The 22,782-nt window shown below is 33.9% G+C and overlaps 2 protein-coding genes and 2 non-coding genes across 4 annotated transcripts; 3 read left to right on the top strand and 1 right to left on the bottom strand.

Moving 5' to 3' along the window:
• The first annotated feature begins 366 nt into the window (after window positions 1-366).
• On the top strand, window positions 367-2,647 carry LOC129882752 (probable 60S ribosomal protein L14). Its single transcript, XM_055957187.1, has 5 exons — window positions 367-476; window positions 579-680; window positions 1,831-1,960; window positions 2,078-2,190; window positions 2,384-2,647. Exons 1-5 carry the CDS (start codon window positions 474-476, stop codon window positions 2,435-2,437), a joined length of 402 nt encoding a protein of 133 aa, XP_055813162.1. The 5' UTR covers window positions 367-473; the 3' UTR covers window positions 2,438-2,647.
• Window positions 807-889, top strand: LOC129883785 (small nucleolar RNA SNORD34). The gene has a single exon (XR_008765935.1). It is a non-coding gene; the product is annotated as a small nucleolar RNA SNORD34 (small nucleolar RNA).
• LOC129883784 (small nucleolar RNA SNORD34) lies at window positions 1,154-1,236 on the top strand. The gene has a single exon (XR_008765934.1). It is a non-coding gene; the product is annotated as a small nucleolar RNA SNORD34 (small nucleolar RNA).
• A 985-nt stretch (window positions 2,648-3,632) lies between the features above and the next one.
• Window positions 3,633-11,974, bottom strand: LOC129882751 (casein kinase 1-like protein 6). The gene is made up of 14 exons (XM_055957186.1): window positions 11,407-11,974; window positions 11,239-11,279; window positions 9,903-9,972; window positions 9,650-9,798; window positions 9,461-9,556; window positions 8,486-8,556; window positions 6,806-6,867; window positions 6,641-6,704; window positions 6,441-6,525; window positions 5,998-6,124; window positions 5,677-5,750; window positions 5,521-5,584; window positions 5,169-5,302; window positions 3,633-4,140 (listed from the first exon to the last, which is right to left on the bottom strand). The coding sequence occupies exons 1-14, from the start codon at window positions 11,480-11,482 to the stop codon at window positions 3,871-3,873; spliced, it is 1,383 nt and encodes a 460-aa protein (XP_055813161.1). The 5' UTR covers window positions 11,483-11,974; the 3' UTR covers window positions 3,633-3,870.
• Between the last annotated feature and the right edge of the window lie 10,808 nt (window positions 11,975-22,782).

Below are 22,782 nucleotides of genomic sequence, written 5' to 3'. Positions count from 1 at the left end.
CCAAGTTCGGGGGGTGTTTTTGATGCTTCTCTAAAAAAAAATAGGGCTGATGTGACCTTTTTTTTTTATCCTTTCACACGCTTAAATAAATTATAGGCACTTGCTATGTCAGGTGACATGGGAGATGAGCATTTAAGCTTAGTTCGTCAAGTTTAGGGGTGTTTATAAGTCTGTCAATAATTTAGACATGAAATCAATAATCCGCGCTAAGTTCGGAGGTGTTTTTGATACTTCTCTCTTATTATTTTCTTCGCTGTATTTTTTTGTAAACTAATAATTTTTTGGTATATATTTGAAATTATTCCTTTTGGGGAAGGTTGGGTTATTCACAGTCCAATGGCAAATTCTGGGCCTAAGCCCATATCTGAATAACTCTGTACATAGCGACATAGAAAAACCCTAGCAGTATATTACTCCTCTCAGCTTCTCAATTTGTAGACTGCTCGCGCTTCTACTCCTTCAGATCGCCGAAAATGGTGAGTCTATGCAAAATACACTCGCAAATGTATGTTGAAGTTCATAGATTTCTTCGATTTTTTTTTTTTTTGATAATTCATGTATTCGGTTTTGTTGTTTAGCCGTTCAAGAGGTTCGTGGAGATTGGAAGGGTAGCCCTAATCAACTACGGAAAGGATTATGGAAGGCTCGTTGTTATCGTCGACGTCATCGACCAAAATAGGGTACTTTTTTTCTGCACAATTTATACACTTTGGAGTTGCTGGTTTTATTTCTGTGAAGAAAAATAAAGATTTGATTTTTTTGGTTCTGTGGTTTTATTCTTGCAAGTTGTTTTGGAGGATCTAGTATAAGGCCGATGATGGAATATGATAATATGCCTACATTGTCTGATCATTTTAACTTGATTGAGGAAATGCTGACTGAGGCCTTATTTTAATGATTCAGCAAGAATATTATGCTTAGACTGGAAAGAAATACAGTTTTGCTTTGTAAAGCTGTGTTTAGGACAGTGGAGTAATCTGAATGCTCTGTTAATATTTGAAATGTGGGCTTTGGATGCTCATAAAAAATTTAATACTGAGAAAATAATGTCCACCACTTTTCTGATGATAGATGTTTGCTTTGAAGAGAAGTAAAAATTTGATTTTTTAGTGCTGTGTTTCTTTTTGCAAGTTGTTTTTTGGAGGATCTAATATAAGGCCTATGATGGAATATTATAATATGCCTACATTGTCTGATCATTTGAACTTGATTGAGCAAATATTGACTGAGGCCTTGTATTTGATTCACAATAGTATGCTTAATAAGTTTCTAGGGATGTATAGTATTTTTTGTGTGTTATTGTTGTCCTAGTGATGTAGGGTTGTTAAGTATCAGTTGTGGGGAGCGGAATACATTTTTTCTTTGTGAGTTGTGTAGGATATTGAAGAAACCTCAAAGCTCCATTAACAAAGTATCAGTTTTGTGCTTTATTTAAGTGGGTAATATTTGATATGTCGGCTTTGGATGCCCAAAATAATGAGAATATTTCTAGTTGTTTTCCGTAACTTGACTAATTTTCTGATGATGCATGAATACTCTATATGTTTGTTTTGGTTTAAGCTGATAGATGAAATTTGTTGTTTTTCTTGTTTCATTTACTACTTTATAGAATAGAATGGATACAGGGATTGTACTTTACAGAGGGGAATTTATATTTTTGTATATCATACATCCGGAAAGAAAATCCAAAGACAGGGTACATAAATCTTATGATTTACACTAATTTGCATAGTAGTTTACCTTAACCAATGCCAAAATAGCCTTGGAAAATGAAGCAATTGTGAACTCTTGTTACTGACTGCTCACTTTCACTTATTTTTGAAATTATAGGCTCTTGTTGATGCTCCGGACATGGTGAGGAGCCAGATGAACTTCAAGAGGCTTTCTCTTACAGATATCAAAATTGACATCAAAAGAATCCCAAAGAAGAAGACCCTGGTTGAGGCTATGGAAGCTGCTGGTGAGTGGTGCTTATTAGTTCTTTTTGAAATTCTACAAGTTGCATACCAGCAATTGGTTTAGCACTTTCATCTGCTTTAGAAGGAGAATAAACCTTGATTTGTCTGGTTTTCCCCAGATGTGAAGACCAAGTGGGAGAACAGTTCATGGGGAAGGAAGTTGATAGTGCAGAAGAGGAGGGCTGAACTTAATGATTTTGACAGGTTCAAGCTTATGTTGGCAAAGATTAAGGTGCGTTTATGCTCGCTATTAAGTTTCTGGATTGCAATCACTAGGCTGAGGTTTCATTACTGGCTAGACCCAACTTTTGAACCCGCATCTTGTTGTGTTACTAGCTTAGTTAAAATCATAATATACCGTTACGTTTGACTAGCCGTTTTCCTTTCTCCTGTCAAAACCTGATACATGTATTTTGACATTGCAGAGAGCCGGAGTTGTGAGACAGGAGCTTGCAAAGCTCAAGAAGACTGCTGCTTGACAACTCTCTGATCAGTTCAACTGATATATAGGATTTTTGGATCTTGTATTTTGTTTAGCTTTGATGGATGTTATTAGAAGTCGTCTGTTATATTTCATGCCTTGCAATATTTAAGACTTTTTTATATCAATTTTTGTCTGAGATTTTTGCTGAATTATGATATGGGAAACCGCCAACTTCTGTATCATCTGCTGCTCCTTCTTTCCTGAATTTGCTTGATGTCCTTCTATATTGTATAAGTAGCCTCTCTTCATTTTGACCATGATTTTTATCTCAACTCTGATGAGGTCTAATTTTGGACAAGCTCTTGGAGTAATCACAAGATTTCAAGCTAAAGCACTTGGTGATGAAGAAAACTATACATTTGCTTTTGGTTCAAATTTTGGAGATTTTTTTGTGCAGATAACTGAACATTATTCAATCATAGGGCTTATTTTGACAGGTTCAAGCTTATGTTGGCAAAGAACATTATAGCCACAATAAGCTATAAAACCTCAAATGAGCATATCTTATATGGTTCACTTTATTTTTAAGTGTTTAAATGAAATTTAGAGTTTGTTTGGATAAGACTTATTTAAAGTAATTTATAAGTTAAAAATTGTTTATAAGTTTTTTAAAAAAAAACAGGTGCAACCCAATTTATTTTTTTTGATTTATAAGTTGTTTTCAAAAGCTGTTTAAAATAAGTTTATCTAAACAAACTCAATTATTAATTAGGGCTTATTTTAAGTACAAAGTGATGAAAATAACTTATAAGTAACTTATAAGCTAATTCAAATGGGCTCTTCCTAACAAATTTAAGAGATTATTGATATATCAAGTCAATTAAAAAGGTACAAATTACCAGTATGGATACAAGATGATGCACTTTCACATCTTAGGTAAACACTAGGCTGTAAAATTTACAAAGCAAAGGAGATTTAGCCATAAAGAAGAGAAATCCCCAGTACAACTTTGTTTTTTAATTAACTTGTTTATTCACAATTCCAGTGCTTACGCCTAAAGCAAATTATGGGGGATTTGGAGTTGTACTGTCACGAGGAGCTAATGTTGATTTGGGTCTACCTTCATGTTAGCAACTGGGAAATGGAGAATAGGTGAGCTGCTTTTAGAAAATCCTTACACTTGAATGCCTTGGACTGGTAGTTATAATCATCATTAGAACCTCAAACAGAATTTCTCCACCACACATTCGTACATCATCATCAATATTTAATATATAACTTAGTACATATTACTCATCACTTCTTTGGATGAGGCTAAATAGCGTTACAATGACCAGAAACACTCACGTAAAACAACACCAAGTTATAATGAAAAGTTGGATTAAGCTTTAGTTTTCATGTAGAAAATTTCAATTTACAGCACAGAGACATCCATTTATAGGATCACAAGATTAAAACGAGAAAACTTCTCTTTACAAGTGCATCCCTTTACTTCCTGATTGAAAGAAGCTCAAAGCTCCGAAGAGGGTCATCACGGCTGCCCTTTGTAACTGAAGTTCGGGAGAACAATGATGGTTTCGGTTCAGCTCCAGAATGAATCCTTTGTGTGGCAGATAAGCGCCCACTGCTTGACACTAATCTGCTGCTTGAGCGGCTGTCGGTAGGTTCACCAGAAGAGCTTGGTCTGCTGCTTGAAATCGCAGCCCTTCTGGACGAGCTACAATTTCTCGAGGTACGGCCTCTTTCTGAATCAGCTTGCTGTAAAATTATAAGCATATTATTCTTACTAATTTGCCATACAAAATCTAAGCCAACTCAGCTACTATTCAATCACTGAAAAACAATCATTTTAAAGACGGACTATATACGAACTTAAAGGCAAGTTCTACAAAGTGGTGGTTAGACCAACTTTGTTATAGAGGGCGAGTGTTGGCCGGTCAAAAAACTCTCACATTTCAGAAAATGAAAGTGGCGGAGGTGAGGATGCTATGATGGACGCGTGGGTATATCAAGAGAGATAGGATTAAAAATAAGGATATTCGAGACAAGGTGGAAGTGATTTCAGTGGAAGACAAGATGCGAAAGCGAGATTGAGATGGTTCAGACATGTGATGAGGAGATGCACGAATGCTCTAGTGCGGAGGTTAGCTATGGATGGATTTGGGATAGAGGTAGACCGAAGAAGTATTGAGGAGAGGTGATTAGACATGACATGACACAATTATCGCTCACCGAAGATTTGACCTTAGAAAGGAAACTATAGAGGACACGGATTAGGGGTAGAAGGGTAGTAGGTAGGAGTGTGTCCATCCTTGTAGGTAGGAGTACATTGACTTCTTGTCCATTCTAGCAGTCGTAGTATTACGCATGTTTCTTGTTCTTCGATTTCTGTTATTATATGTTGTTTCGTGTAGTTTGATTATATTATTATTTTGTAGTAGTATAGTTCTTCTACTATCTATTGTTTTATCAGTGTGTTATGTTTCTTTTATTTGTATTACTTCTTTTTCTAGACTGTTTTTTATCTTGAGCCAAGGTCTATCGAAAACAGCCGCTCTACCTCTAAGGCGGAAGTTAGGTCTGCGTGCACTCTAACCTCCCAGACCCCACTTTGTGGGACTACACTGGGTATGTTGTTGTTTTCTATATACGACATCATAAACTGTAATTCACTAATTAAGTATTGAAAGCTGAATGCTCATGCAAGCAAACTGAAAATATTCTCCAATCCCACTGAGAAAAAAAATTCTTTTATCTATTGCTTTCAGAAAGAGAAGGATCAATACCACATCTTTAGACGAAGGTATATCATCTGAAGTCTTGTGTCTGGAGTGTTCCCCATGCCTACCAGAACTAGAAACATTCCTCCTAGCAAATGCTCCTACAGCACCAGAAAACCTGTCCCGAATATCTTGTCCCACTAGATTCCAGACACATGCCAAGCATCAAACAGTGATAAATTCAGTAGCTGCAAACTCAGTATTCATCTTTTACATGAAAATCATATCTCCAAACATTCTCCATTTGGATAAGCAAACAGAAGTACATGCCGGCTCATAATTTTGGGCATATCATCTAAGAAATTAAAAGTAAGAAAAGGACTACAAAAAGTCCAAAACCTTAGGTCAAAGAAATTACCTGATGTCCTTCCCGGTCTTTCAGCAGATGGCACAGCATTTAGTGGCGCACTTCCACTAATATTCTGGTGGCAAAAAAATTGCACATTTCCACCTTAAAAAAATATTTAAGAATAGATTTTCAACAACAATCAAAACAAGTTTTACAAGCACTTACACGTCCTCTAGAGCTGGCACCGATCTGAGGATACTTCAAAATGGTCCAATCAAACACATAGTCAAACTGATAACCTGCACCAGTGAAAAGGTTAAGATGGAGAGAGATCACAACACATACTTACAATAACAACAAACCCAGTGTAACCTCACGAGTTGAATCTGGTAAGGGTACTGTATATCCAGACCTTAACCCTACGTTGAGAAGGTAGAGAGGTTGTTTCCTATAGACCCTCGGCACACACTTCAAGACTAAAATCGACTGTTACATCTCAGACAACTTAAGACTGAAAAAGTATAAGAGAGAGAACTAAAAATATACCTTCACGAATAAACAAGTCCCTAAAAAGCCTCTTCAAATATGAATAGTCAGGTTTATCTTCAAACCGTAATGACCGACAATAATGGAAGTATGATATGAACTCTGATGGATATGATTTACAAAGCATCTGTTAGGAACACCAACAAATCCTGTGTCAATTTACTCATCTGATCACTCACATCATCAGCAGATAATATACATTAAAGGCAAGACAGGCTGGATGAGATAACAATTGGCTTAATAAGTAAATACATTTAAATCATCCTTTTCTGGGATAGGTTGCATTTTAAACCATCTCTATCTAGACAATAAGAAGTGTACTTAAAAGTGTATCTATCACAGTTGACAAATGGACGTCCACTTTGTTAGAAAAGATGCAGTCAGAGTTCATAATGGTGGTGAAGATGACATCATCAAGAATCATTAGTACTCATAAATAGTACCTCTACTGGTGTCAACATCTTCTTTTCACTGATTTTATCATATTTCTGCTTCTTAGTACCAGCTTTCAATCCCTGCCATGGAAGACTGAGCCAAGAAGAAATTGCCATCAAGTCATGAACACATCCAAAAATTTACAAATGCATAGGAACTGGTCAGAAACAATGACAAAATGAACAAGGTGAAATCCCTAAAGTCCAACCTTCCTCTAAGAAAATACATAAGCACATAACCCAGAGATTCCAAATCATCTCTTCTGCTTTGCTCTGCCCGGGAAAAAAATAAGACAAATATTTTATCAGTTACAATTGAATCTGTAGCTTACCATACCTGCAGTTACTTGACAACCTAAACATGATTAACCTACCAACTCCAAGGTGTGTGTTGACACTGGCATAGCGAGCTGTGCCGGTCAGATTCTTGTTTTCCCTGAAAAATATATAGACATAATACCATGTAAAAGGCAGCTAAGACACATTTCTCACACATTGAGTAAAACAAAGAATAATGAGACACAAAATTGACCAGCGCAAAGTCTTTTCTTAATCTTTTCCTTTTGTCCTCTCTTTCATTAGGAACGCAGCAATGAAACAAGGATAGATTGTCACAATTTACCTGGAACTCGCTACACTAGAGCTTGAGAATATTCAATGAAGAGTAGAATTTATTCTCAAATGCAGTAATGTTAGTCAGCTCAAACAAATAACAAAATGATACAGTAAGGACACTAAGCACCATACCAGCGACTGATATATTAATTAATTGGCAATATTAATGTACATCAAAAGAGAACACACAGTTCTGTAAACTTGAAAATACAAGTTTGCCTTCCACAATCTCCCTTCCAAGGATCAAATTGTGACATTAATGTCATAAGCACCATATAGCAATTGATATACTTCAGTTACTGGCAGTATATTATAACTGTTCAAGTAAATGCAAATCAATACCATAATCCATTGTCATTTGGCTCTTCCACTCATTAAAATTTACCCTGATGATGACTTTAAAGATATATTTTTTTTCATTCTTTTCTGTTTTACATTCTAAGTTTTGACTCAACTAACCAGCTTCCAATCTCACTCAGGAAACTGGTCAGAATTTTCCCTAAAATGCATAATAGGGCCTTTTCTGGATTAAAGAAGGTACAAATACAGAGGCAAGAAAAACCAATGGGAATGTGTCGAACTACAAAACATCTTACACTGCATATGCTTCCCAAAGTTTACGTGAAAAGACTGAACGTTTCATAAGTGATCAAATAACAAGTATCAATATCGATCAATTATGTATTCTCCACACGTGATCATATAACAAGTATCAAGATCAATCTATCATATAGTTTCCATATGGTGTTGCATACACGAGTCACCAGATTGTCAAGTGAGTGTATGTTTTCATGTTGTCCCCTTGTCTTATGGCTTGATGAACAAGAAAGGAAAAATATGGTTTAGAAAGTTCACTTTTACTAGCTACCATACTGATATGATTTATGAAGTCCTTTCCCAGAGATTTCCTCGTCTATTTGTCAAGTACTTCTACGATGGACCTATTCTCCAGTAAATCCTCACTAATGCTTGAGAATAAAAGTATCTGGATGATGGGGATATGATAGGAGCGATGAAAGAGAATAAAGATGGTTCCTTTTCACTGGTTTTACTTTTCTTTAATGAAGTAATAATAAGATTCATTATTGGCATCCAACATAACCAATTTCAAAAAACAAAAAAGTTTCATTACTGGCATCCAGGGGATGCAAAAGTCACATTGTACTTGTTTGAGCAGAAAAGGATGATCAGCTCCATTACAGTATGCCAATACTAGGGACATGGAGCCGATGAAATCTAAAAATACGATGGGGGTAGTGACGGGAGTTAGATTTGACTAGCTAAAGAGGAATCTAGCCTAAAGGAATCATTCATAAGCAATGTTGAACAATCACTAGTAGTTAGTGTGCTACCTGTCAAAATCAATGTCACAAGCATTCAAAAAAAAGAACAATAATTGCAAGGATTAATCGAGAAACATAGTCGTTAGTGTGTGCTACCTGTAGGGTATATGCTTGTGAGTTTGGAGGTCCCTATACTTTTTGGCAAGTCCAAAGTCAATTGCATACACCTGTCATCAGTATTAAGATTTGGCAACATTAGGGAAAAAACCTTGATATCACATACACTTTCTTTCCTTTAAATTTTAACTTCAACACGGCAATTTCAGAAGCCAATGGTAACTGGGTTTTGTTACAAGTCGAACAAAACTGGACTTAAGTCTTTAACAAAAACCCACACATTAATTAGCCATTCATTAAAACTCTTAAGATGACGTCACATACACAATGTAGGTATCATCATAACATCAAGTCCTCAATTCCATATTGATTCCTTATACCTATCCGAAGGACATAACTCAAACTTTCAGCAACTAAACCAGAAGTAAATATATATAGCAAATACATTTATGGTGAAAGTAGTACTATCTTAATTATTGATTTCATAAGCTCAAACATCCACCATATATAGTGCATGATAAGCACTTCCATAGTACAAGACACTGAATGGGACAATCAACCAGTAAAATTCAGCCTCGAACCCCTCCATAGATAAGTTTCATTTTCTATAAACAAAAAATATTGCAATATAAGGAAAACAATTAAACTTGGTAATAATTTTCGAAGAGAAAAATCATATTTAAAATTATTTCCAAAATACAACTACATTTAATGAACTTCAGTAAGCAACAACAACAACAACAACATACCCAGTGGGATCCCACAAGTGGGGTCTGGGGAGGGTAGGGTGTACGCAGACCTTACCACTACCTCATAGAGATAGAGAGGTTGTTTCCGAAAGACCCTGAGATGCTATTCATCCAACACAATGACCAAATAATTATTTACAATTTGAATTTGATCATCTGAAAAAGAAAGTAGCAAAATATGCATTTTTTCCTCTATTTATAGGCAAAACATTGACTTGAATAAACTCAATTCATTCACAAAATTCTGACAGAAATGAACCAAAACCTGATTTGCTTTGCGACCAAGGCCCATTAGAAAGTTGTCTGGCTTTATGTCACGGTGAAGAAATCCTCTTGAGTGCATGTATTCAACTCTATTAATCTGAAAGCACATACTCCAAGATTATTACCCTAAAATGCATAAGCAAACAGGAACAACAGTGATAATCTTTAAAAATGTGAAAGAAGTACTTACTAGCTGATCTGCAAGCATCAACACTGTTTTCAAAGAAAGCTTCCTATTACAATAGTTGAAGAGGTCTTCCAAGCTCGGTCCAAGAAGGTCTATGACCATTACATTGTACTCGCCTTCGACTCCAAACCATTTAAGGTTGGGAATTCCAGCTTCATCAGAATGGCATAGATAAGAAGATCAATCAGAACTTATGACATTCTCATTTAAAATCTTTTTGCAAAGATGGCTACTTAAGTGAGGGAAAAATGCTTACTTCCTCCTGAGAGAAGCATATATATTTTTGATTCATAATGCAGTTGAGGGTGCTTTGTCTTGACAGATTCCTGATATTACAGTACCAAGAGAATGAATTCATGAACATATAGTGAGAATAGTACTCTTGCATCAACAACTAGAGTCTTTATCTCCCATCAAAATAATGTCATTTACTATATGCTCGGCAATTTTTTTTATCAAGTAAAATGTATTGATGTGAGCCAGTACAAAAAGATGTTTATATGCTCGTCAAATATTTAAGCTAATAAACAATAGACCTAGTCTTGCTTTCATTTTCCAAGAGTATCATGAAAGACAAAACTAGTTTTCTTCCACAGGTTATGATAACACAGAACGCAGAAGCTGAATTTTAGGTATGATTGCTGCTTTCCAAACTCTTCAACATTTACGCCTTTTTCTGGTGAAATTGCATAGATATTAATCGAAGGGAAAAAAAGCATTTTCTAAGCATCCAAGGGTGCAACCTAGTTGTCGATGAAGTGGATGCAAAAACGGGAGACTAGGGTTTAAATCAGGCGATTCTTTCAATCTGTCTAAGCCTTGGTGAGAGAGTTACCCGGTCCCTATGTTGGTGGGGGTAACAGATACCCGATGGAGTAATTGATGTGCACAAAAACGAGGTTAGCCAAAAAAAAAAGGAAAAAAAAGAGCCTTTTAGAATTGTCTTTACATTTCTACTTGACTAGAAAACCAGTTCTAGAAAATGAAGTTATACACAACTCAAAACATATACTTTCAGATTTCCGAAGTTACAAATGTTTCTATTTAACACATTTTAATAGATCATTCAACCAAAATAGAACAATAATGCTTGTTCTCATGCTTAATATTACTAAATCTAACAACAGATATACAACTCAAAATAATGTTATTACCAAGGTAATTATGGTAAACAAGGATTTCCCAATCTACCCAACCATTATATCTGAATAGACTAAAAAGGACACTATGACAATAAACGCATAGCAATTGAGGCTATGGCACTAAAGATGAGCTAAACATCAAGTTAACGATAAACGCATAAAACAATACACAAAAAAATGAAACAACATAGCAGCAAAAATTCCCTAGTCAGTCGTTCAACTACTGCCTCAATTACAATTAGTTAGGATTGATTGAATACATGAACCCTCATTCATTCCCGTCTATTCTGGTCCATTTCATTCCAAAACTAAAGAAATTGTTTTTTCAAGACAAATCTTTAGGTTCTTAAAAACACAAAGGTCTCTAAAACTCAGTCATTGCTACACTGATTTTTCAGTAAAAAAAGTAACAGGAAAGAAAAACGGCATTTTTGATTGGTGGCAAATTACCAGCTTAATGGCAACTTCTTCTCCATTCTGTAAATTCACACCTGAATCAAATTAAGCAGAAACACAGATGATTAGCTACAACTAAGAAAACATAGGTCAAATGCCAGCAACGAAGTTGATAATCGAAATAAATCCAACGCAATTGAGGCTATAAAACTAAAAACATACCTAAATAAAGCTCACCAAAAGACCCACTTCCGATCTTCCTTCCCAACTTAAACTTCCCACCCACAACATGATCCATGGTAACTGAACAACTCCACTTCAAGATTCCGAGAAACCAAATATTCAACAGAAACGACCAGACGTTCCTTTTCACTTAATATAGACAACCCCCACAAAAATCTAACCAAAATAGAGCCCGTAATGGATCAAATCCCCGAAATGGAAAGCAGCAATTATCGTTTTTGACTAAAAAAAACTAATCTTGAGCTATGATTCTCAACTCAGAACCAATTAAGATTGCCAATAAATACAATTTTGAAATAACGACAAGAAATTGAAACCCTAATTTACAAAAACAAAATCACCGATCCCCATTGATCAAATCAAATTAAAAATAAAAAAAATATGCATAATCAATATGCGAACCGATATTTACATATATATGTTTCTTGTTTTGGTTCTGCTTCATTGGCAGATGAAGAAAAACAAGGGACAAATTAGCGACAATTGGGGAAAAAGAGAAAAACAAAAGCAGCTTTTATTTTTCCACGAAAAAAGGGAAAATGATTATTGACTGTAGTAAAAAGCGGTGCTGAGAAAGAAAAGGAATGATTGCTTGAATTATAGTTTTGTACAACGTGCGGGTCCGAATTCGGTAAATAAAAGGTTCTCATGTTTTTCTCTACTATTTTTTTTTTTTAATTCGGAGATTATTCTCTCCGTCACATATTAGTTGTTATTGTATATTAAAAATAATTATCTCAAAATAGTAATTGTCAATTTAAATAATTAAAAAATAATTAATTATATTTTTTCAATTTTTATAAGATTAGAAATTCATTCACTACTTAATTTAATGAACTAAAGCTGATATACTACCTGTTAATCGGTAAAAATAAATAAATTATAAGAAGACATGATAGTGAAAACCGATTAACCTTTATCTTATTGGATGGTTGTTACGTATCTTCTTTTATAATTTATAGTATTATATTATATTGTGTTATAATATATTGTATTATTTTGATATATATAGTAATATTTAAATAGATTGTGTTATTGTAAGGATAAATCTATAAAAGTAAAAAAAAAAGTAAAGGCTACATGATAAATTTAGTATAAAATGATAGGTTAAAAAATAAAATAAGATTATTAAATAATGTACAAAAATGAAGGGGAAAAAGATAACGGTGAAATCACACAGAATTGATCGCTACATAAATTAGGCTTTACGGTATTGCATAAAGATGAATTTGATTATACAATACAATAAAAGTTACAGTAATGTCGTTTATCACAACTTAAATTGTCACAACTTGTCATAACTTTTCCCTCCAAAATCAAAATCACCTTTGACTTGTATTTTGTTTCTTCCAACACTACCATAGAGGAGTTCATAGATCGAAGTTCTGAAATTTTATTTTAACCTGATTTTACGAGCCCTCTTTACGATCTGCATAAGAATTTACGAATTGTAAAATGTCCCGTAAACCCAAAGTCCTGAAAATTTTTCAGTCTCAATATATTTTCTAGGATGGATTTGTATGGCTCGTAAAAGGGTTTATGGATCGTATAAAGTTTCATAAATTCAAGCTTTAGAAACTTCATAAAGTCAATCAACTTTCTACAAGAGACTTTTATGGTCCGTAGAAGTTTGTACGTCCATAGAAGGTCTCCATCCAAATTTTAAAGAGGATTACTTTGGCCTTTCCCCACCCTTTCTAAGCATAAATCCCTACGGTGTTACACCTAATTAATTTCCTTAACATTACTATTCGACCCTTTTCCTTTCACAATCACTCTCAAGACCTAGGGCAAGATTTCAAGAGTAGAAAAGCTAGTGTTTCGAGAGTCTTCTTCAAGAATCTAATTTTTTCAAGTAAAGCTAGGATTTCAAGCGTCTTCTTCAAGAATATAATTCTTTCAGGTATGTAAGGCTACTCATATTGTTGGATTAAGTTCGTCCTCACACCTACATCTAAATTCAGTAAGAAAGATTTAAACCTAGGATTTCAACTCAAGTTTTTCTTGAATTTTGAGTTTTCTATTATCCCTTGTTATTGAATTCGAATTCTTATCGTTAAAATTATGATTAATTATGTCTTTCTAGTTTTTCATTGTTGTCCATACTTATTTTTCACATGAACCCTATTTAGCTAAGAGTTGTTTGAAGGTTTTACATTGCACGATCCATATAGTCTCCCATAGAAGTCCATCCTCACAATTCAGAACCTCACCCATTTCACGATTGCCTTTACGGTCCGTGGAAGGTTGTACTAATCGTATAGGGATCTGTGAAAGTGATTTTGATAATTTTTAATCAAAGTTAGTTTAGTATTTTTTTCATATTTTTTAAGTCTAAACCTCGACGTTTTGGGATACAAGCCCTTTATCAGTGTTACTCAACCCTAATACTCCCATAACCATTTCCAAGACTTAGAGAAAAGATTTAAGAGAATAAAAGTTAGGGTTTTGAGTGTCTTCTTTAAGTTCTTCAAGAATCTAATTCTTTTAGGTAAGTAAGGCTACTCGTAGTGTTGGACTAAGCTCGTTCTCACGCCCTACATCTAAATTCAGTCAGTAAGAGTTTAAACCTAGGGTTTTAACCCAAGATTTTCTTGAATTTCGAATTTTCTATTATTCCTTATTATTGAATTCAAATTCCTATTATTGAAATTATGATTCTTTATGTGATTCTAGTTCTTGATTGTTTTTCATGTTTATTCTTCACAGGAACCCTATTTAGTTATTTGAAGGTTTTACATTACTCTATATTATGCATTGTTTTCAATTAAAGTAAAGTTCAAGTATTTCTAAGCTATTAGTTGAAGAAGAGTTTTAAGGAAATTTGCATGTTCCAAATACATTACTTTATTTTGAAAAGAGCATGACTCCTTCTAAAGAAAGCATTATCAGTTTGAGAAAGTAATTTCAGCCAGTTAAAGAAAAACTCAATTGATGCTTAAACAAGAATTTTGAGTATTAATTAAACCTAGAGATTTTTATGATTATGAGCGTTATTACATGTTTGGTAGTATTGTGTATCGATTTTGGTAAGAGTTAAGATAACTCAAACCCCAAAACCTACGCCGCAAGTGTAGATAGGATCGTATTGTTGGTTCAGACGACTCCTCCCTCAATCCCTGATAAGGACTTTTTAAATGAATTCATAAGTTGAGTTGCGTCCCTTACTCCTGGCAAGGTATTGGACGGCTTTGTCAACCTGAGTAGTACATTGTATTATCACGAGGCTCATAGTGATAGTTGTCGGTTAAAGAAATTTCTCAAGAAGTAAAGTTATTATTTTTCGAATATTATAGTTATATATATTGCATTATTTTAGTTATGAAGCTGTACACATTTTATTTTATATTCATGCTTTACATTCCAGTTAAGCCATTATAAGTGTTCTCTTTCAGTTTAGTTATTGTTGTATTCAACTTTATTACATACTGTATATTTTATGTACTGATGTTTTTTGACATTGCATTATTTTATGATGTAGATATAAGTATTTAGGATCATCAACATGCACACCCTTGAGATCACACTTCTTCAGCAATTTGGTGATACCTCCTTACTTTTAGAGGACTCCACTTCTTTATTACTTTTCAATATTTAATAGTTTTTTTGAGGTAGTCGCGGGTCTTGTCCCGACACCTATTCTTAGTTTTTAAAGGCTTCATGGATAAAGATACAGTTGATTTAGTTCAGCCTTTTCAGAATTATGCTTTAAACATTGTTCTATTATATTCAAAATTATTTTCGGACAGCTGCATAAGTAAACTATTTATGTGTTAAATGCTCATTCTTTTAAGCTTCCGCATTTGAGTTTAGTCTTCCGTTCTGTTGAAGATACATCTAAGGAACAGGTTGAACTACATGGTCCAACTGATAGGAAATGCTCATTCTTTTAAGCTTCCGCATTTGAGTTTAGTCTTCCGTTCTGTTGAAGATACATCTAAGGAACAGGTTGAACTACATGGTCCAACTGATAGGAGTCCTGACGACTGTCAAAGACCTACTAAAAGAGTTAAGTTATAGTAGAACTCATTGTTGGATAAGTTAGAGTCAGATTATGACTAGGCTACTGCTATGAACGTGTAGTAGTTAATTTGTAATTAATTTCATTGTATTTGTGTTGTAGTATAACTCTAAGTTTAGTTAGCCTAGGACCCTACAACTCACTCATATATAAAGGAGAATTGTACTCATTTATTATCATCAATACAACCTTGATTTCTCTCATTCTTTTGCTGAGAATTCTACACGGTATCAAAGCATTAAAGTTCTTCCACTATTTAAAGTATTGAATCAAAATCAAAATTCCACATCCAAATTGCAATGGCTCCATCCACCAATACACTATCCACCTCATCTCTTCATCACCTCATTGCTTCCTATTCCATTAAATTTAAGCCAACAAATTATCTTATATAGAGGACACAAATGATGCAATTGATTTAGGTGATGAGACTAACCTATCTTTTCACAACGACTGAATCAACTCAGAGTACCTGTTCAACTAAAAAGACTGCTGAGAGAGCTGTAGCTGTTGAGAAGGATGTAGAAGATAGTGGTAGCATTGACGACTAGGAGGAGAATGATGTGCTGCCAATGAGTTGGATCTCAAGCACCTTGACAGAAGAAAACATGAACCTTATTGTGGATTGCTCAAATGTCAAGGAGATGTAGGAATGCTTGGAAGAAACATATCTTCAAGCAACAAAAGACAAGGAGTTTCAACTCAAACAACAACTGCAAAGTGTTAAGTTAGGAACTAAAAAGATTAATAAATACATTAAGGAATTCAAGGGTACATATGATGGTCTTGTAGCCATTCACAAACCTGTAGATGAAGATAGAAAAATAATTAATTTTGCTAGAGGTTTAGGTCTCAAGTACATGATCAGGACTATTATACTAGATAAGGCACCATATCTCACTCTTAATCAATTTATTAATGCTCTTAGGGGTTCTGATATGAGAGAGGATAAAGAAGAATTGCCGCCATAGAATCATAACTTGGCATTATCTGCCCAAAGGGGTAGGGGAAGAGGAAACTACTCTAGGGGAAGAGGAAACAATAACTTCAACTCCAAAAGAAGAGTCTTCAAGCATGCTGGACAAGGAACAGGTTCTCAGAACCACTAGAATGGAACAGGTTCTTCGAACAAGAAAAGGAATAATGCTGAGTCTTGTCAAATTTGTGGTAGGAATAACCAAACTGCTCTTAAGTATTTTTACAGGTGGGACTACTCGTACCAATCCGCTGATGAACTACCACAAGCATTAGCTAGTGTCAATTAGAGCATCCTAGTTTGAAGTCTTTAAAATTTTTGAGTAGCAATAGTTGTATAAATGTTAGTAGTTGGAGTAAATTCATGTTTTCTATTCCAGTTGTCAGTTGGGAAAAGGTTGTAAACTTTTATTTGGTTTGAGGAATAAAATTGAGAAGAAACCTTTATTGAAAATATATTATGATCTGTGGAGACCTGCTCCTGTTGAATCTTCTCAGGATATGAAATATTATGTAGTGATTGTAGATGAACACACAAGGTATACTTGTCTTTATCCATTAAAAAGTAGTCTGAATTTTTTGAAGTATTTGTAAAATTTCAGAAAATGGTGAAAAAATAGTTTTCTAAAGAGATTAAGATATTCCAGTGTGATGGTGGTGGTGAATTCCTCAAAGCGGATTTCATTAAATATTTTGAAGATTGTGGTATTTTCAGGCATATTTCATGTCCTAACACACTTGAACAAAATGGAGTTTCAGAAAGAAAACATAGGCATATTGTTGAGACTGGTTTGACTCTTTCAATCCATGCTAATCTTTCTTTGTTTTTATGGGTTGAGGCTTTTCTTACTGCACTGGTCCTCACCAACAGACTGTCCTCCCTAGTCTTAAATATGGTGACTCTAATTTTCAAGTTACATGGTGAGCAACTTGATTACAACAGCTTGAAAGTGTTTAGTTCTATGTGTTTTCCATATATCAAGGAAAGTAACAAGTTCAGTCCAAAGACTTATCCTTGTGTGTTCATAGGATACAATAGTTTACACAAAGGTTAAAGATGTTATCATCCTTCAACTAGGAGGGTGTATGTGTCCAGACATGTTATCTTTGATGAGAACACATTACCCTTTGTGTCTCCAAAACAACCCAGTCTAACATTGATGTCTCACTCCATCTGGCTACTTTTGTTGAATTTTTAAAGTGTAGGCAAAAACTGTTCCTAGTTCAGGGGAAGTGCAGGCACCAATTGCTCCGACTTCAGGGAAAGTGCGGGATGATCCAACTATACAGGCTGCTGATCATATTACAATATCTATAACTTTTAATGTTGATGGTATGGAACAGGTTAATAGTGTTGTTTCTAATTCACATGTTGCTGGTAATGGCGTTACTGATCATGTTGTAGCACCTATATCTGATGATAATGCTAGTGCTACTAACTTCTTAGATGCAGGATCAGATAATGGTAGTATGGAATAGGCTAAAAGTGTTGGTTCACCATTTTCTGAACCCGTACTTGTGACTAGTCCACTAGAGCCAGAGATACATCTAGAAGTTGATCTTTCAAAATGAAATATGACTGCACCTCCTGCACCTTCTGCACCACAAGGACATCACATGATCACTAGAAATAAAGCAAAGAAACATCATCTATCACTTGTTGCTAACAACAAAGAAGATGTTTTGAGGGAACCAAAGACTGTTAAAGAAACGCTCAAGTCCCCGCATTGACGTGCAGCTATGTAGGGGGAAATTAGTGTTTTGCATAACAACAAGACATGGATATTGGTGCCCAAATCCGCTGGTATAAACTTAGTTGATTCTAAATGGGTGTTTAAGACTAAGTTGAAAGCAAATGGAACTGTAGATAGATACAAAGCCACGCTTGTTGGCAGGGGTTTCTCATAACTTGAAGGGATAGATTTTGAAGAAACATTTAGCCCTGTGGTTAAGGCCACAACTATTAGGGTGGTTCTATCCATTGTTGTTAGCTCTAAGTGGAGGATCAGGCAATTAGATATCAAAAATGCATTTCTACATGGTTTCTTACAAGAGGAGGTATACATGAGTCAACCTCCTAGTTTTATTGATCTAAGGTATCCTCAACATGTTTGTTTATTGAAAAAGGCACTATATGGTCTTAAACAGGCACCAAGAGCCTAGTTTGATTCTTGGGTTCCTTTGTAGTAAGGCAGATCCTTCCTTGTTTACTTTATAAACTCACAAAGGTACCATTTTCCTCTTGTTATATGTAGATGACAATATTATAACAGGAAGTAATCTCTCACATGTCTCAGAGTTGGTTATACAACTTGGAAAGGAATTTACTATGAAAGATCTTGGTCATCTACACTTCTTTCTAGGAGTAGAGGTCAAGTATTTTGCAGGAGGAATTCACTTGAGTAAGAGTAAGTATATTACTGAGTTACTGGATAAGATTGATATGACTTTGGCAAAGGCTGTTGCTACTCCTTTGGCTCAAAAGCATGGTTTACGTGAAGCAGTGGGAAGTCTTGTAGATGCTCTATATATAGAATGATAGTAGGTAGTCTTCAGTTGGACCATGTTGTTCAACCTGTTCCTTAGATGTATCTTCAGCACGTTCAATAGTCAGCCAAATCAAGTGTTCGCTTGGGACCAACAATGATTTTCTAGTGTCGGCCATGCTTAGGGTGCAGACTCGAGGCGTGACAACAATGTACCTCCAACGGCTATCCTCACAGACCAATGTGAGAGTATCAAGGGAGCAATTAGAGAGATGCTGCTAGACACTATTGCATTTGACACATCGTGTCAAAGTTGTTGCAAGGCTAAAGGGTATGATGTAATATAAGTCTACCAAGACCGAGTTCAAATTCATAATATTTAATAGCTTCACGATAGATGAATTTGAGGAAATGAATAGCTTATTGGTGAATCACTATTTATTTTTCAAATATTATTATTTAGAAGAAATGAAAAAACTTATTGTGACCATTTGATTACCAAGATGATAGTAGCCTGGCTTTACAGTGATAAAATAAAATTATGAGACTTTGGTGAAAAAAACTTATAATTGAATAACTATTTGCAAAACATATCCAACATTTGACTCATTCATTTATCAATATCTGAGCTGGATGTTTATTTTGCTTTTGACTTTTATTTCTTACTTCTGTTAGTATGTATCAAGAGAGAATTGAATTTGTAGAGATTCACAATAAGATTCTAACTCCTCATCATCAATCCCCCTCTATTTTAATCTTAATATATTTTCCCTCTCTGTGTGGAATTTCTTCATTGCATTGTTTTGTCTTTTATATTTATATTTGTTTGGCTTAGATTTTTTTAGTTGGAGTTGGTAGTCCAAAGTTTTAGACCTTTTCTTTTCTTTCAGTTACATAATTTTTTTAAAAAAATATTTAGGATTGATCATCATGGTTGGTCCCATGAAATTTCTATCCAGCTAGGAAATTGACTACTTATCAAGTCATTGCTAGGAAAAGGAATTGTAAATGACTCATTCAATGACGCTAGCTTCTCTAATTTAATGTTGTACATATTATACTAATGAACCATCTAATTTTGCTAATTCATTCTTTAGTCTTATTATCAATATTTTTCTTGATCTTTATATATATATATATATACAACAACTACAACAATAACCCAGTGAAATCTCACGACGTGGGGTCTGGGGAGGGTAGAGTGTACACAGACCTTACTCCTACCAAGGTATGACGACTGCTTTCGAGAGATCCTCGGCTCAATAAAAGCATAAAAAGAGGTCAGAGATCTTTATATATATATATATATATATATATATATATATATATATATATATATATATTTGATGTTCAAAGCTCATTAGTTAGTTTGATTAATTTGAATTTCCGTTCAATAAAGCTTATTAAAGAAGGAAAAACACTAACTCCTGATCAAACTGTTCTACAGTTTCAGAGCTCGAATTCAAGATTTCAAAAATATCGTTGAGATAGGCATTATCACGTGACAACTTCCAACGCCATTGAAGGATAGGTGCTGTTATGACTTCCTTGACATACTATTGATTAGATATAGTGGTCTATCTATTCCCTCTTGTCTCATTTTACTTTGTTGCTATACCAAATATAGATATTTTATTTTATTTGTTCATTATAGCAAATTAAGATAGTTTTATTACCTTTTTTTTTCTCAGACTACCTTTAGCATTAATTAATTACTAGTAATAGTAGTCAAATTTAGAGTTTTAAAGCATCATTAATAATTAAAATTAATTTAGTAAAATACACCTCTAATTTGAGGGTTTTTTAAAAGGTGTGACAGGTCAGCCTGTAGGGACCAAGTAACATGAAACGGAGGATTGAAAAAGAATAATTTAGCACAATTAATATATTATATATTAAAAATAAATTCATAATTAAATTGAATAGATGTATGCAGAAAGAATTCAATTAATTTGTCATTGGGAATCGAACATCAAGGAGATCATGAGCTAGAATTAGTTTTCGGAAGGGGATGATAAATATACGTAAATTGTAATTGCAACAACTTTGGTACTAATGATTAATTGCAGAACTTTTTGTATACCATGTGTTAGGTTCAAAAGTTATAGACAAGGAACCAGAATCAATATTTTACCTTTGGTTTCAACACAAGTTATGATGGAATTAGTTATGATGAATAATTTATGTTGGGATTGGTTATGATGGAATAAGTTATGCTGAAATTATTTCTTATTGATTGTCGCTTTCGTTATTTGCGTTATTTGTTATTTGCTTTTCCATATCATTTTGAACTTTTTAGCCGTATCTGACCTCTTTTTATGCTTCTTTTGAGCCGAGGGTCTCTCGAAAACAGCTGTCCTATCTTGGTAGGAGTAAGGTCTGCGTACACTTTACCCTCCCCAGATCCCACGTTGTGGAATATCACTGGGTTATTGTTGTTGTTGTTGTTTGGTTTGTTGTATTCAAAATAATATACATTGCATAAATTTTAAGAATATGTTGTTTGTTTACAAAAATACCCTTCAATTTATTTAGTTTTTTATATTTTCTTTGCAAGCTCTAGTTATTCAATATTCATTCTTAAAATAAAACTTTCATCTTATTTAATTTAAAAATAGAATTTTCATTTTAAGTTTGTTGAAGTAAAAAAGAATTTATTAGAAATCAAAATATAAATAAACATAAGAATTAGTCAAATAAATTTATAAATAAAAATTATATTATATAGTGTAATTTTTAATAGAAAAAAATATGAAGAATTATCATAAAAATAAGGGGTGAATGTTGTTATATATGGTATTAAAAATAATGTAAATATATATGAATATGAAAAGTGAGGTATAAAAAATATTTAAAGAAATATATTTGTCATTTACCTATTTTATCCCGGGATTAGTATACCACCCAAGAGGAAGGATAACTTATCCCAATACTAATTATTAATCGCGAGATAAGTTATCCCAAACTTGTCAACCAAATATCAACCTAAGCACCACTATAATTTAATCCTGAAATGATTTGGTGTTATCCTTCATACCCCTAATAATGCCATTAGACTATGGCCTATGTTACATAGGCTATATATGTAGCTAAAAAATAATGTCACTATATTTACTATGGGCTATGGCTTATGATAAATGATACTATGAGCCCGTTTGGATGAGCTTAAAAAAAGTAACTTTTATGTATGAAGTGCTGAAAGTTATTTTTATAAATAAACAGTTGAGTGTTTGGATAAAAGTGCTTAAATGAGGAAAATGATGTGAATTTTAGGGTTAAAAGAATAAAAAAGGTAGTTTGAGAATTTAGTTAAAATATAAGGGATATAAAAGTAATTTCCATGGTCAAAGAAAATGACTTTAAGCACTTAGAAAAAAAAAGGTTAGAAATCCTAACTTTTCATTTTTGTCTGACTTTAAGAACTTTATGGCTTAAAGTTAGCATTAGGCAAACACGTCCAAAAGCTAAAAAGGGATTTTAAATTGATTTTGGCCAACTTAAAGCTCATCCAAACGGGCTCTATGTATAAGCTAAGTCAGGTATATAAATAGCAATGATGAATATATGAAAGTATATTTTGAGCTAAGCGTATTAATTAAGACAACTATAGGAGTCAATAGATTGAGGTGGAAAATGGAAATAAGGTGACAACGTACCTACAAAATGATGAGTCATATATATTACGCGTATATTTGTATAATAATAACTACTAAATCAGAAATGTACATAAATCCTGATATAGGTCTATGGATTGTAATGACAAGCATAATAGTCACTAAATTATATTTTATTGTTTATAAAATGACATAAACAATGAGAATTTGTAAAATCGACGTATATTTAATAACAGTTAGTACATATTCCAAATGAATC

Source organism: Solanum dulcamara, chromosome 3 (assembly GCF_947179165.1).
Source record: "Solanum dulcamara chromosome 3, daSolDulc1.2, whole genome shotgun sequence".
Classification (NCBI taxonomy): domain Eukaryota; kingdom Viridiplantae; phylum Streptophyta; class Magnoliopsida; order Solanales; family Solanaceae; genus Solanum; species Solanum dulcamara.
The sequence above is the reverse complement of the archived record's forward strand: the minus strand, read 5'-3'. Positions and strand labels throughout refer to the sequence as shown.

Bases quoted from the DNA above. Each gene is read 5' to 3' on its own strand.
- LOC129882752 (XM_055957187.1), top strand. The intron at 681-1,830 runs GTACTTTTTTTC...TTGAAATTATAG, and splicing joins ACGTCATCGACCAAAATAGG to GCTCTTGTTGATGCTCCGGA. The intron at 2,191-2,383 runs GTGCGTTTATGC...TTGACATTGCAG, and splicing joins TTATGTTGGCAAAGATTAAG to AGAGCCGGAGTTGTGAGACA.
- LOC129882751 (XM_055957186.1), bottom strand. From the start codon at position 11,482: ATGGATCATGTTGTGGGTGGGAAGTTTAAGTTGGGAAGGAAGATCGGA. The intron at 6,705-6,805 runs GTAGGTTAATCA...TTTCCCGGGCAG, and splicing joins CAACACACACCTTGGAGTTG to AGCAAAGCAGAAGAGATGAT. The intron at 4,141-5,168 runs GTATTGATCCTT...ATAATTTTACAG, and splicing joins TACCTTCGTCTAAAGATGTG to CAAGCTGATTCAGAAAGAGG.